Below are 15,813 nucleotides of genomic sequence, written 5' to 3' on the forward strand. Positions count from 1 at the left end.
TGTGAACCATCGCAGACCAACAGACATGGGAGACACAATGGGACACCAAGTTGCTGAGTAACAACAAAAATTTGTGTTTGAATGTGACACATAAATTCTAGTTTTTAAACTTAGAAACCCTCCTCTGTGAGCCTGTATACACTACTATATGATGGATTCATCATGTCAGGAATGCAGAAAATGGCAGATAATTATCAGTTTGTGCTGGAAAGCCACACAGACACTCACCTCAATGAGGTAGAGCACTTGTGAGGGCGAAGGGCCAAAGAAACGCGAGTCCAGTGAAGGACTGAGGCTGTTCTCTCCAAGCTTGGCGTGGTCTAGACACACTGCTCTCAGATTTTCCACTGTAGTGTTATCTGTAACAAAAACACATAAATGTTTAGATAACATTGCCTGGGTGTGTATTGATCAACTATAATATTATAAGCTGCTGAATGTATACCTGGGGGCATAAGTTTCATGAGAACTCGGGCTCCATCTCTAAGCTGAGGCATGTTGAGGTTGCAGCCCAAATCCGCGACCTGCCACAGAAAGGAGATGTAGCGCAGATGCAGCGACATAATCTGTAAAATAGAGCAGAAGGTGTCAGAGCACGGCCGATGAACACACAATGACACAACACTGTCATTAATTTCAGGGAACAGTTTCACAATGTGATTTTGACTTGACACAATTTTATAATATTATAATATTCAAGGGATTGGTCTAGATTCTTGTTTTTCCTGTGTGGTGTGACACAATTAACAACATCAATCACACAGTGTCCATGTAATTACAGCTTCACTGTTGCTTTACAGATGACCAAGGATCTGTGCTGCAAACTCACCACACCAGGAAGACAGCTCTCCACCTCGGGGTTGGGTCCGTCGCTGTAGTGGTTGCCATGGTTACCAGGAGAGCCAGTGGAGGAGTCAGATGAGCTGTCTGGGCTTGAGGGCATGTTGGCACTCACCTGGGTCAGCTTGGCTGTAATCAGCTGTGCAAAAAAAAGATTGCAGAGTGTGAGTAGATGTTCATCTAATGGATGGAAAACTATTGTGTACCTGGTTTCAAGAGACCCATACATGCACATACTTTGGTTTCAAAATTTTCAAATGAGGACACGTGCCTAGTATTACATTATTATATTACCTTATTAATAAACACTACAGCCTAAGTGACTTTTTAAAATTGTTTTCATTTTTTGCCCCCATTTTCTAGCAATGAACCTGTCACATACTGAGTTGTGCAGAGGACTTTTGTTGAACAGCAGAAATAAACACACTTTGCTGCACCCAGTCCATTTCTCCCTGCTCTGCTACAATCTTTCTCCACCACACTCTGCCCAGTGTTGAGGTAGTTGTTATGAAATCATAAGAAATGAAAATGCTCCAAATCAATGAAGCAAAAGTAATTGAAATTCTCAAATGGATTTCAAGGACAACTTGCGCTCAAAAACTATTAGAAGCAGATATCTCTGTTCTGCTGCCAGCGCCATACAATGAGGCTTTTATGGCACCTCTCCACATTAAGAATGGAATTACATTCTGGAGCAGATTTCTAGTAAAATAAATAAATAATACTAAGAAACAAATATTTTGAAGCCAAAAAACCCCAAAACTAATACATACTATAGTTTACAGTATATCTTTAGTGCAGGAGAAGAGCACATTCTCACCGTTTTGTCCTTCAAATTGAGCTGTCCAATTAGCTTCCTGTCGTCAGCTGGGTCAACAACCTCTCCACCAATGAAGAGCTCTATCTTGGTATGTGCAGCATTAGCTTTGATCCTGTTCAGGATGCCACGCCGAACCGAGCCGATTGTGTCATTAGTGTGTGACCATATATCCAGGTCGTCTACCTGACGCCCCTGGTTGGGGAAACGGACGATCAACGTGATATGCTTCCCACGGAAAGCTCTGCAAGAGCAATGGAAGAAAAAGGTTCAAGGGATATTTTCTGAGAACATATTTGTCTCTGACAAAAGAACATGGACAATAAAACAAAAACAGAATGACAGTGTCTTGTTCTATAGCACACAATATAATAGAGAAAACTATTTATTGAATTTTGAGAAAGATAATATTCTCTCTGTGAACTGTAACGAGTAACCTATAAACAAAGCTGACTGCAGGGCTTGTGTGGAAGATAATGTTGCCTTTGACTATTTTGATATTAAAACTTCAACCGTTAAGTGCACTACATTAATATCAGGCAGTGGTTTTACCTGGACATGGGCAGTATAGTCCTCTCCTCATGGTAGTCACTGTCACACTCATTGATGTACTCTTTGAGCACAGTGAGAACTCGCACCATGCGAATGGCCTCCTGACGGGCACAGTTGATGCTGTCTTTGTCTCCATCCAGCACACACAGGGTATCATAAGATGCCTTCAGACGGTCAAAACATGACTGGATGAAATCTTCATGTATTTCAACCTAAAAGGAGAGCAAATATAAAAAGACAAAAACATTGTTATTACACCAAAAGTCTCACCACGGGTCACATGAAACAGAAGTTCCAGGAAAGAGAAATGATGAAAAGCCCACTGAGATGTGGCCTGACCGAAACAGAACAGTGCAGTACCTGATTGACTTGTAGTTTGGGTCCTAAGTTGGTGTAAATCTCTTTCAGAAGGTCTATAGCTCTACTGGCGATGTCATCACTTCCTTGAATTACCACCTGGCAGGAGGAAGAAAATAACTTTTTCAAGCAGCACTCTCCATCATACTCAGAGCTGAGAGTCCGACTTTCTAACATACAAGTCTGTGGAAGTTGAAAGCACTCTAAGAGGAACCTTATTACTGACCACTCGGAACGCAAGAGGGGGAGGGACATTATGTACTACAGTACAGATACAAAAAAAAAAAAAGACAACCCTTTGGTGTGGCAAGGAAGACACACAAATTCACTGAACAATTTTAAGAATTGTCAGAGATTTGCATATATACACTGACTTTTTCTAATGCAATGTTAAATAGTTTAAACAGTGTGCATCAACATTGTGTGCGTTTGATGTTATGTTTATTAAGTTTTCCAGCAAAATCCTTTTCTTTTATACTTTGTTAAAGTTTTTTTTTCTGCAAAAAATTAACTAAACTACACTACACTACACTACAGCAGTCACAATGTGCAGTCCATCTTATGCTCCAGGTTAAGACAAGTATGCTGACAGCCTAGCCAATTAACCCATGCCCGAAAAAGTAACACATCTGACTTGTACAATATCTGACTTGTGTTAGGAAGCTGACAAAGTGTAATGAACTCCTGAATGTCTCCAAAACACTTAAGGATTTAACCAGAAGCTTTCAAATCAGGCATATCTGTTATTTACAGAAATTTAAGTGGTTCTCAAGGTGACTGAATGGACATCGTTGATTCCCATCTTCAATATATTTAATTTTATTGCTAAAGGCAAATTAAATGGAATAAGTGAATAACAGAAAATAAGCAAAATAGCTGATCTGCCTACACTAATTAAAAACATCTGTTTACGTGTGCCTGCTGCAATAAAAAAAGCCTCACCCTCCAGAGGTAGTCCAAGCCTATAAGTTCCAAGTCATCCATCATGTAGGCCCTGCGCTTTGCAACTAGCTTGCCCTCCCTGCAGTTGACAGCCTTGAAGAACCTCTCAAAGCACTTCATGCCATTCTCTGTCAAAAGAGATGGATCCAACTGAAGAACATTGTTCTCAAAGAAGTCCTTGTTGATATCTGGGTCCAGGTCTGGCTCATCACCCATCAGCTTGGAGTACCTATATTGTGCCAGGACATGTTTCCTGATTAACAAATGTAGGGGCATTCCTTCAAGCCAACATTAAGTATTAATTAAGTCAAATAGTACCATTTGAAGCAGGCTTCCCGGTCACACAGAAACACTGCATTTTCTGCCAGACACTTCCAGATCTGCTTGGCCTGAGGTGCACACAACCACAGCTGGCCATCCTTTAGCAGGAACCTGGCAAAAAAAGGGAAAGAAAATCAATAGTAGACACTGGCGGCCTGAAGTTTGGAGAAACGTGCTTGTGAAGGTCACAGAGGTGGTCCCAGCCTTGCATCATAATTACAGGTGGTGTCGCAGAGTGCTTAATATGCTGTTGTCTTTAAAACAAGGTGCTTCATTGGAGCAGCTTAGTGGAACTGGAGATGTATTGTAAAGCTGCTGCACACTGTGTGTAGCTGAATGTACTAGGTCTACATTATTTGTAGACCTAGTACACTGTATTTTCTTTACCACATTAGGATGCATAAATACTTAAATAATACATATTTTTTCATAAAAAGAAACTTCTGCACCAATTTCCAACACTGTAGGGGTCTAGACCTATAGCCAATATATTGATAGTAACTAATCAATTTCCAGGATTAATGCATTGGCAACTGATTACACTTTGTTTAAATGTTTTTCTGTTCATATTTATAGTTTTAGATTTTAGAGACGATAACACTCTGGATATATCTGAGTGCAAGCTTATTAAGGTGAAGTAGTACCTCAGGAAGTTGAGCCGTTCTTGTACTTCTTGGACATGGCTGTAGCGGCTTCCCGGTCTGACAGTCTGGGGATCAAACTCAGCCTGTTCTTCTGTAAAAGTGACACATAACCAGTGACTGCAGACAGTGCACACCGCTGATGTGGCCTATGTAAATACAGTTTCTATCAGTGGCATTTCTGGACCTGATAAATAAGCAAAGTACCTTTGGAGAACTGCCTCATGGTCTCCATGTAGGCTGACAGGTTCTCAGCCACCAGGGTGACCAGAGCGTGGTTATGCTGGAGCTGGTTGATTAGGTCATGGCGGTAAAACACATGAGGACTTCTCTGGGTTTGACTGAAGAGAGGAACAGGCGGAAGAGTAGAGGATGTAAGGGTGGGAAAACAAATTATAAGCAAGAAGCAAAGACCGATAAAGTGGGAATGAAGCTGACATTTTACAGTTTTAGCAACATAATTTCAGATAAAGAAAACAGAGCATGACTGATTTCTTCAGTGTTTCTATTTGGGGCATAAATAAAGCAGTTTTTGGGATATTTGTGTTGGTGTATATTGTATGTATTTAATAAGAATAACCAGCAGAGACAGTCATATCATTAAAGGACATTTCCTGCCTTGTTTTCCACAAATTGATCTTTTTGGCTTTGAAAACCAAACTCACGATACTGCACATAGCAATAGCAATGTGCGGAATACAAAAATAGTATCAAAAAAAAGTGGCTGAACAGTACAACTACTATTTAAACCATGTTATATTGTAGTCGTACTTAACACCCTATGGTAAAACACACATTTACAGCAAGAAAACAACTGTTGTAGTTGTAATTTTAATAAGTGGGTCCAAGGCAGGAAATACCCCTGATATTTTTGCATTGAATGATTTGAGCTGAAAGGAGCTGGCATCAGAAAGAATGGGGCTCCATCTCAAAGGACCTTTCATTTTAGTGTGCAACTGTCTAAATTAAAGGATTATCCTGTGTATGCAATATAGCTGGTGTTCAATAGCTTACACCTAATCATCCTGTGTAAGAATATACAGCAATAATTTCAAAATGTATTATATGTACATATTACTGTTACAGCTTTCTAATATTTCTTTAAGATTTTTTTTCGAAGTTTATGGTAATGGATAAACCCTCTTGTGTGTAAAGTGTTTATTACAGAGAGGGAGACATTTTATATCAAAATTAGAACTATGCATGTGCACTGACATCCACAGGACCCTAAATAAGGAATCAGTCATTTGAGATGAAACCAAAGAGGAATTGCTTAAGCAGATCCATGGCAGAGATTTACATTTTATATATTACAAATGTCAAGGAGAAAGTTAGACTTGACGTAACACAGAAATAGGTAGAACCCTGAAATTGTCAATTAAACTTACCCCACTAAGTTCGTTTGTATGTTAATTGGCATTTTCTTTCTGAAAAACAACAGGCACGTATGCTACATATTTTCTAGTGACTATTAAAAAACACTGTGTAAATTCAAAACAACTTATAATTAGTGTTCATCAAATAAATTTTACAGTGATTTAACAGCTTTGCTTTGTAACATTAAATTAATACTTTTGTAGATACCGCTTACATTTCAGTTAGCTACTGCAGCTCCCTGCAAACTTTAAGTCATAAAATGCTTTATTAATAAAAACAACTTAATTCATCTGCCCCAGTTTAAAGGTCCTATTGCTGGTGCATTCTGATACTTAGCAGCAACAGAGTTTGGTTTCTGTGATTAGTAAAACCTGTGATTTTCCCCACGATGACCAGACAAAATGTCTGTTACAAAATGCATTGTAATTAAAATGTTTTTTTTAAAGTATTGATTTACTGAAGTGTAACTTCACAAGCTAACAGATAATGAGCAACTCCAACAGAAATTAGTACTTTGACTAGCTGGATGTGATCAGTTTGTTTAGTTTAGACACATTCAAGTGAATAAGACTAAACCAAAGTCTATCAACACACCCCTGTACCAACTGAAAACTGCAGTTACTGTTAACTTTATTAAGCCTAATTCATACTTTCCGCATTTGTGTGTATGCTATAGTACCTGTGACGTAAATACTTTTTCTATGGATGTCCACATGAGCATAAAAATGTGTGTACAGACCATCAGCAGTAGCGGTGCACCAAGTAAAGTGTCTCAAACAAGTAAACTAGCCCCTTATTTCTTACATCAAAAGTATGTTCATGTTTTTTTTTTTTTTAATAACATCCTCCACAACTGAAACCAGTAACAGATACTGCTTTATGTTTTTCACACAGAAGTGCGTCATGTTGTTGTTATTGTAGTCATTGTGTTTAGTGTTGCACATGTGTACAACATAAAAATGTGTGCACATGTTCTCAGAGTAGAGCTCCATCAGAGGGAGAACGGAAAGTATGAATTGACCTTTACAGTAGAGTAAAGCAAAGAGTGCAACTTTCAGCTCCTTTCAGTGTACTGATAAAAAAGGGGGAAGTCTCACAACCACACATGGAAAATGCTTACAGAACAAACACAAATGTATGCACTGGGGAGAGTACAGTGACATATTCCAGTGTTATACTGTACTACCATGCACTGCTGGGCCTATTATTGTAATAGTGCTGGGAACTAAGTATAAGAATTGTCATGTCTCAAAATTGATAGAAAGGTGACTAAAATCTCAGGAGGTCTCAAGTCTCGTTTTTCTTATAGGTATTCATGCATTAACAAAATTAATATTCAGGAAAAAAACAAAATTTTTTACCACAACCTTACCTGAGGTTTTGAGGGGCTTCTCCAAAGAGGCTACAGATTTCTCTGATTTGCTTCAGAGCAGGGATCACCCATTTATCATTGGTTCGTAATTCCTCTATAAAGCGATCTATCCACTGAATCTTCTGCGTGTCTCTGTCCTGTGGTGCATGAAAATTTAATATAATCAGTATCTGGAGTTCAATAAGCTTTTTATGTTATTCTGTTAGCCATATGCTAACAACACCCCAAGATGTACCTGTGAACAACTGTAATCCAATATCTTGATGTGAGCACTAAGAGCCTGGTCCATGATGTCTACGGGTACATCATCACTGTGTGCCAGGTTCCACAGCAGGTTGAGGACCTTGTGGGCCATCACACCATCTTTATCATCCTCAGCCAAGCGTCGGATAAGTTCCAGCAGTTTTTCACGCTGCTTCTTGCTGGCATTGGTCCAGCTTGCCTGCAAAGAAGAACAAGTCCACAGTGTGTTGTACAGTGAACAGTTGAACACTGTTATAATCAGTGAGTGACTAATTGAATAAACTCCAACTCACCTTGAAACAGTCAAAAAGGTGATCGAGCTGCTCGGGTGAGAAGTCCCAAGCCAGTTTGGCCAGGAGGTCGTGGACATTCTTCACAATAGCCTCATGCTTACCAGCCTGCACATGTGCAGAAACAATTGTTCATTTGAGAAATACAATAATATCAATCACTAGACCTCTCACCAGTGTCAGGGATATGTTGCAGTTGTGATGAGGAAAAATTTATGAACAAGATCAAGTGCAAGACCAATGCAGCACTTCATCTAAACCCTAATCTTAATGCACAGATCTTAGAATTAGGTATGTAGTAGATGTGGAATAGACCAATGAACATTTGTCACATTATAGGCTAATTAACCCTAGAATAATGCTACAATACTACTGGATGTATTGTACCTGTGCAGCCCAAATGTTGTCCAGATCCTGCATTGTAAGAGCTTTCTCTTTGATAACAAAGCGAAGGATCTTCTCCAGTTTCTCGACATATTGCGGCTGGTGCAAACTGTCTCTCAGCACAATGGACAGGATGTGATTCTGCTGGATCCACTCCTGAGGTAGTTGAGGGGGGGGATTATAGAGATAGAGAACACTTTCATGCAGAGTGCAAAACTTGAGAGCTGAGGTGAACTTACCGCCATGCGCTCTGCAGTCAGCCACTCCTCCTCTTCAGGATTATGCCGATGAGTGTAGTAGGACACACTGGAGATCACCTTGTTAACTTCATTTAGTGCATTCATTTTGCCATTAAAAGAAGAAATTTGCAATAACCTGTTGACAAGAGAGTTTATTCAACATCAAATCATATTACATCCGAATGATGACAAAAGCAAAGTCAAAGCAAACATCTTTTTCCACTCACCTAAGAATCATTTTTAACCTAAAAATCTCTAAATTCTTCACAGTCTCCTCCTGCCCTGGTACACGAGAAGCCAGATTCTTCAGAGACTTGATTATCATGGATAGTGCGTCATTTTTGGCTTCATTCTTGGCTTCCTTCTTCAGCTCTTCATCTGTGAGATTCTCTAGAAACTGGGGAACCATCTCGATGACTGGAAGGAAGTATTTCTTTACCGTGTGCAATGTGAGGAACTCATAACACTGGCCAAAAGGCCTGAAACAAAGGGAACACAAAATTAGAAATGTGCAACATGAGCACATTGAGCACAATAATTTAACGTTAGGATAAAATCATTGTGTATCATATGGTGCATATTCATTGAATCTCACTTTATAAGTGCAGCGATGATCTGGACGTTCAGTGCTTGGCCACTCATGAAGCGATCGTGCAACATTTGAAACCCGTTTAACGTGCCAAATTTGTTTATTAGATCCACCAACCAGCCCTGTGAATACAAAAACAAGACAGAAAAAGGAATTTTATATATTTTTAAATTGCAAATTGTGTTGTGTGTTGAAGAAGTTCCCAGTTGCAAGCTTTCATTGTATCTCATCTGAAAATGAGATCCAAAACATTGAGGAAGAGACAGTGTCTCCGGGGGACTGGATCAACCAGTTCTGTCTTACCAATAATATAACTACCCCTTTGAGCCAATAAATAATAATAGCTAATAAAACATTTGATCTGCATTAGATATCAAGCTAAAAAGAAAAAGATTAACTAAAAATTAAATTGAATTAATTTCAATTCTATTCCATTTTATTTGTATATCACAGAATAATATAACAGACTTCACCTCAAGTCATTTTACAGTGTTTAAGGTTTAAGACCTTACAATATATAACTGTATACAGAATTATATAGAAACAACAACCCCACTTGAGCGAGCAGTAGTAGACAGTGGAGAGGAAAACTCCCTGTAAAAGGAAGAAACCTCTAGCATAACCAGATTCGGGGAGGGCGGCCATCTGCCACGACCAGTTGGGGTGAGTGGAAAGAGGAGAGAAAGAAAAAAACAACAAGCAGGAAAAACACTGGGCAGGTTGGTACGGCCAGTAACTGCACTCTGGAGATATAGACTTAATAGTTGCACAGTGGAACCCTAAGTAGTCCTGGGCCACCTGCCAATAGAGGCAGACAGTCAAGCTGTGCTCCAATTCTATTCATCCTGACCCTGTGCCCACGATGTATTCGTTACACTCTCACTGTAAATTTCATATTCTCTGGTGTATCCACCTTCGCTTTTAACCAACTGTTTTTATAAAGCACTTAGTGTCTTTATGGAATACAAGTTTCACATTTTTCATTATTAGGCAACTCGATAGAGGAATTCTCTGTCCTACAACAGCCCTAGGACGCCTTTCATGCTACTCTATGGATGTTGTCGTTAAAGAAGCAAATGGGTTTTCACAGTTACTATTCCTGGTGATATAACAATTAAATTTCTACAGGCCTAAATATTTATCATACAACATATTTGAAATATTTATATGTTTGACATTCAAATCATTGCAGAATGTAAGACAAAATTCAATGTAATTAGTTATAAAGAAGAGTTAAAATCTGACAAGCTGAAAGAAGTTCCATATTTGGTTAACTGTTGTGACATTTCACCTTAGGAGATCGAGGGTCTGGTGGTCGTGCGAAGAGCTCATCGTCAGCCAGCTGTGCTCCAGCGGGGACCGTCTCAGAGGGCCTTGTGCCGTTGTAAATGTGGAACTTGCAGTGAGGGTTGGTGGCCATGGCCAAAAGCTCCAGTAGAGGGAACCAGTCCTGAGAGAGCTTGGCCACACACAGCTCCACTAGACGGTGTGTGTTATTGATGATACACCGCTGTGAAGCAAGAATTGTGGGTAGAAAAAAAACAAACAGATTAAGTATTGGTCTAAAAGAGAGAGAAAGAAAACACAGGTGGGTGAAAAACAATTTAAAGACTAGCTGAATCTGTGTATCATCCGTTCATTTGAACAAAACAAAAATTCAAAACGTGAAAAATGGTTTTCTGATTTTCAATTTTTTGTGCTCAAATCAAAAATGGGGAAAGAAAAAAAAAAAAAACATAACAGGAGATCATATTAAATTTTTATTAGAAATTACTGAGCTGTGTGACTGTCCACCAGAAACTGATTGCTGTTCACGTGACTGGTAAAAGACGCATCTCCCAGTTTATCTGCGACTAGAGCTCCTTATTCTGGTATCAAACTGTCATATAGTGTAAAAACTTTACATTAACTAAATAACTATAATAACAGTCAGAGGAACCCAATGCTTTAAAGCAGTCCTCTGTTGTAACAGTGTTGTGTTTAAACCTGCATTGTCATGAATCCAGGAATCAGGATTGTTCAAATAAACATCAACTTAATTAAAAGTATTAATGCACATTCATGTGGGCAAATTATTTAACACTTTCAAGTGATGTTCGATTCCTTATTTTTTTTTTTGTAATTTTAGTGCAGAGGCACTATGTTCGCTAAGAATGAAAGTTCTACTAAACATCTTTTACCATAATAAACACATCAGGTCATTGCTTTTTGCAATATATGTATAGCTTGACTTAATTTAAAGGTTTACACCAATAATTCAAGCTTTATATAGTGTTTGTTCCTGAATGCTATAACTGCTGTTGTTTCATTAGTACAATGTACCTGGAAATATGAGAAATACTATATTATTCATGGATTCTGCCCAGTTACCGTACAGTCGAGCAAGCCTTGAGCGAACAGCTGCCACACACTTACCTCCTAAAATAGACTACCTCTCATGTTTTACTCCAAAAACTCATGTTTCATGTGAAAACTTTTTCCAGAAAACAAAAAAAACTAAAAAGAAAACCTATCACATAGTTAATAAAATGACTCCACTGCTAATGTTGCATGGCTCCCAATTAGTTTAATCTAAAGTAACAAGATATGAGTAATCAATATGGGACTTCATATCATTCCAAGGAAGCTTGCAGGGCCTGCTGTCATGAAGACAGCTAATGTCTGTGTCTGTCTCACTGGTTTGTTGTAAAAAAAGGTGCCACAGATCAATCTCTCTACACCATATAACACAACAGCCAGGCTCAGCTACTTCAAACAAAAGGCTCATTGATCACTGCTGGTGTTGCCCGTTTCCCTCAGCTCTATAAAAACTAAACAGAAAACTCAATTTACTTTTAATACCACAGTCTGAGCAACATATACACTGTATACCCAACGAGATACAGGCAAAGATGTCAAAGACTGAAGGAGAGATAAGATGTCTATGCTGAGTCATGCCAGGGATTTTTGTCAACATGTCATGACACCTTTGACCCCCTCTTTTTAAACCTGTACAGAGAACCTGCAGCGCTCAGTGGAAACTGAAAGCAGGGTCAAACTCCAAATATGGTGATTCTTTATCAGTGCAGGTTTTCCCTCTAGAACTGAGCTTCTGTGTATTGCATACAAAAGCCATTTTGATTCATAACATAAGAAAAGTTTATTAACTAAACAGAAACTGAAACAGAAATGAGACTCACGTGAATCTCAAACTTCCAGCCACTGACGGCCTCGTCTGTCAGGATCTTTGTGAAGGAGATGGTCAGACCATCTCGGAAAAACCTCTGACATGCCTCACACTTGACATCCAGTCCTGCAAGGAAAGACATTCCTCATTTAAAACCATTGTTATGGCATTTTAGTTTTAAATCAGAAAGATATATTCTACTATCATTACTATCTTTTACCATTAAAGAGGGTTGGATTGTGAAATTCACTCATACAATTCAGTTGACAGTGTGTGTGTGTGAGTTTTTCAGTCCTGTTTAATATGTGGACTTCAGTCACACTATGAGATTTCATACTAGAAATGTAAACCACATTTACAAGATATTTTCTAATAATCAGTCACTTCAGAGATCTTTAAGTAAGAAGATTGTTTAGATCCTGACATGTTAAATGTAATTTGCTGAGAAAATATTTATTCCTCTAGTACAGTAAAAAAAAACAAATGTTACAAACAAAAGCCATGTATATTTAGTTCTGAACAGATGTGTAAAAAGCCTTTATTTCAGTAGTGAAATGTTCTATTAGTAGATTTTATAATGTTTGTTCAGTTGCTCTAAAAGCACTGCATGTGTACATCTCAGACACAAAACTCACATTGTGTATATTCTCACCTTTTTTACTCAGGTCAATAGCAGCTTCCAAGAGGACTTCTAACTCTCCTTTTGGCAAAACTGGAACAACCCATCGAGGTCTGGGGAAAAGAGAAACACACAACATGAATCAACAGAAATCGCACATTAAGCACAAATGTGTCATTAATATAATGTCTACCTACAATTCAAAGAGCTTAGTATACCTAGCTGTTAAGCATAATCTCTTTTTGATTTGATCATATTGAAAGTTGGTGAAAAAGGTCAGTGAAGAAAAGTGTTTATGCCAGAGTGTCAATTTTGGAAAATAAAGAGGGTTTCTAAAATGAAATTAATTGTTCTAAATCACAGCAAGTCATAGTGCTGAATAGGAGGTGACAAAATATCCTTCCTCTGTGTCAGCAAGTGACAAAAGTACCTGTTGATCATGTCATCCAGCTTGGCTAGGTCAGTGTGAGGAAAAGCGGGCTCCTCCTCTTCCAGCTGAGGGGGTCCATCCCCCTGGCCCTGCTCATCTGGTGGGCTTACTGGAGAGTTCTCATTAGATGAGTTAGGGGATGATGTCTAGAAAAATCACAGATATACAAAATCTGAGAATTAATTCTATAAAATTTAAATCTGCTTTTAATGCTTTTGTGCATCTTATAAATACATTCAAAATGAAATATAGTCAAAACATCCGCATAATGTAAAGTAATAATGAACGCTTTGTTTATTGCTTTTGACAGCAAAAATCATATGACAACGGCGACTTTGTTAGAGGTAAACCAGTGTGTGGTGGGATTCTTTCTGATAGTATGGCAGGTTGGAGAGAAAGAAAGAATATAATCTAAACAACTCAACCTCAAACTGTTCGTTTTCACTTTGTATCCATTAACATATGGAGGATGAAATGAGTTTCATCTTGTTTCATCTCTAGCATGCACCATTCAAATGAAGTTATCAGCCATCAGCAGGAGTACCAGCAACAGCTTTTCCCGTTAGTTAACGGACACTCACTGTCATAAGATAGACTAAAACTTTCATTTGTGTGTTTCTCTGGTCACACCTTATGAAGGTTGTGTGAGTGCAATGTTTTCATAGAGCACAATCATGTATTTTGGCTCACTGGAATACCTGGAACAGAAAGAAGAATTATTTTTAAAGTAAAAGATCCAGGTGGAATTGACTGATTGAGTTTCAAAGCAAGACTCAAAGTTTTCATGCCGTTAGACACACCTGTTTCTACAGTGACATATGCCAATGAAAAGCTAAGCCCAATTCTTGCATGCGGGTAAGGTTTCTATTGTTCTGGTCACCAAGTGCACATGCATTGCAGGTGTAAAGAGGCAGGTGTCTCTCCAGAAAGTCTAAAACAAAGCCATTCAAATCCTCATTCTCACAGTATTTGTCATACAGAGCAATGCTCTTTTCATCATCAACCAAGAGAAAACAAAAGGTGAGAGCTGGCATGGCTGTTTTTCTATGAATGTGCATTTAAACACCAATGTAATCATTCCCTTTATTATTTCTTAGCTCATCTAACCAGTGTGTGTGAACATCATGGTGGTCTGAGCAGCTGTGTATAGGAGAGTAAAAGAGGGATACACGTAGTTGAAAGAGATGCACAACAGAGAAATATGAAATGTGGGGGTGTGTGGTGAAGGCTCCTTCTGCTTGGCTGACCTACATAGGCAGCTTGCCTCTCACGTCTCACCACGGCTCATCTCTAACCAACACAGGCCTTCACATACACACGTACAGAAACACACACATATCCTTTATCCATCACTCAAGAGGCTCTGTTCATTGATGCCTCGCCTTGACTCTCTTTCTCCCTCTTTTCCGCTCCCTCCTCCCCTCCCTTTTGTCCCTTTGGGCATCTGTGTGTGGTTAGGTACAGGCAATATCTGTTTAAAAAAAAACTGTGCAGCAGTATCTGGACTAACAAAAGAGAGACATTAGAAAACACTCTGTGCCTTCTCCCTTCACAGGTTAATTTAATTAAACGTCTACTGTCAGAAAGTACGTCTAAAGTACATCGATTTACACAAATACAAAAGACTGAAGGGGATGAAAGCATCCGCAATAGAAGGTCAAGAGCAAAAATATTCAAGGCAAAAGACAAAAAAGCAGTGTAGGCACAATAAGTATTAGCTGGAAAAAATGATGCTGACCTGGTTCTGTGGCAGTGGAGGTTGGCTCTGAGCATCAGGTGCCTGGCCCTGGCCCTGACTGTCATTGCCCCCCACTGGAGAGCCACGCGTGGTGGCCGTCATGCTCGCCACAGGGCAGATCTTGGCAATCTTGGCCTCTTAGGGAGCGCTGGCCAGGAGGGAAATCACAGCCACCTCAGCTGTAGAGCAGAGGGAAGAGAGCCCGAATACACGAGAGAGGGACACAAGCACCTGGAGATCTGGATGTGCCGCTGAGACCATTGCATAACCTGGAGCATGGGAGAGGGGTAAAGGTCAGAATTATCAGCTGGCTGGTTAAGTTACTTGTAATACACAACCAAAATAGGTCAACAGATGGTTACAATCTTGTTCTGCAAAAATTACCATTTAATAAACAGTTATTTTAAATGGAGCAGCGCTACCTAACAATTAGGTTCTGTCTTCAGAACTGGGTAATTAATTTAGATGTTTTAGTGAGGTTGTAAAGGGCTGATATGGATCACTGATTTAAATCTCATTACTCTGAGAATATCCAGTACTAATCAAAGATTTGCTCCTCACTCATTACACTTTAATTTCACCAACAAAGTCAGCCACTGCATCATAATCTTTTGCATGTTCTTGCTTTGAAACAGATGTTTTAGTGTTCGACACTTTTACACACCTTTTACTTTCACTCGCCAAGGTAATTTGCCACTGCGAAACACTGCTGTAGGTGGTGTCACTACTAGTCCCACTAGTCTTACAATAAAAATGCTACCATAAACTTGTTGCATCCCATGTCCCATTATTTTTTTGTTAGGGCAAAACCTGAAGAGATGCCTTGAAGCAAGAAACACCTTCATTTTTATATTGTATTCTAACATGTCAACCAGCCTTAGGTAGATATCAGACTT

The 15,813-nt window shown here is 39.1% G+C and overlaps 1 protein-coding gene across 8 annotated transcripts in view; it reads right to left on the minus strand.

The window, feature by feature from the left end:
• usp9 (ubiquitin specific peptidase 9) overlaps window positions 1-15,813 on the minus strand; it is a 31,539-nt gene that overhangs the window by 11,756 nt on the left and 3,970 nt on the right. For 6 of the 8 annotated variants that reach the window (XM_026376725.1, XM_026376721.1, XM_026376722.1 and 3 more), the window contains exons 2-24: window positions 14,918-15,186; window positions 13,180-13,325; window positions 12,783-12,862; window positions 12,144-12,256; window positions 10,256-10,474; window positions 8,971-9,086; window positions 8,603-8,854; window positions 8,376-8,511; window positions 8,140-8,292; window positions 7,756-7,860; window positions 7,455-7,661; window positions 7,220-7,356; window positions 5,859-5,897; window positions 4,678-4,811; window positions 4,474-4,564; window positions 3,827-3,940; window positions 3,509-3,737; window positions 2,570-2,665; window positions 2,210-2,421; window positions 1,661-1,901; window positions 830-979; window positions 446-566; window positions 229-359 (exon numbers count right to left, since the gene is read on the minus strand). In XM_026376725.1, coding sequence (XP_026232510.1) covers window positions 229-359; window positions 446-566; window positions 830-979; window positions 1,661-1,901; window positions 2,210-2,421; window positions 2,570-2,665; window positions 3,509-3,737; window positions 3,827-3,940; window positions 4,474-4,564; window positions 4,678-4,811; window positions 5,859-5,897; window positions 7,220-7,356; window positions 7,455-7,661; window positions 7,756-7,860; window positions 8,140-8,292; window positions 8,376-8,511; window positions 8,603-8,854; window positions 8,971-9,086; window positions 10,256-10,474; window positions 12,144-12,256; window positions 12,783-12,862; window positions 13,180-13,325; window positions 14,918-15,019 — 3,324 coding nt within the window. In that variant the 5' untranslated portion in view covers window positions 15,020-15,186. The remainder of the gene's footprint in view (window positions 1-228; window positions 360-445; window positions 567-829; window positions 980-1,660; window positions 1,902-2,209; window positions 2,422-2,569; window positions 2,666-3,508; window positions 3,738-3,826; window positions 3,941-4,473; window positions 4,565-4,677; window positions 4,812-5,858; window positions 5,898-7,219; window positions 7,357-7,454; window positions 7,662-7,755; window positions 7,861-8,139; window positions 8,293-8,375; window positions 8,512-8,602; window positions 8,855-8,970; window positions 9,087-10,255; window positions 10,475-12,143; window positions 12,257-12,782; window positions 12,863-13,179; window positions 13,326-14,917; window positions 15,187-15,813) is intronic. The other 2 variants (XM_026376726.1, XM_026376724.1) reach the window with 1 other exon arrangement.

The sequence above is a fragment of the Anabas testudineus genome, chromosome 21 (genome assembly GCF_900324465.2).
Source record: "Anabas testudineus chromosome 21, fAnaTes1.2, whole genome shotgun sequence".
NCBI lineage: Eukaryota > Metazoa > Chordata > Actinopteri > Anabantiformes > Anabantidae > Anabas > Anabas testudineus.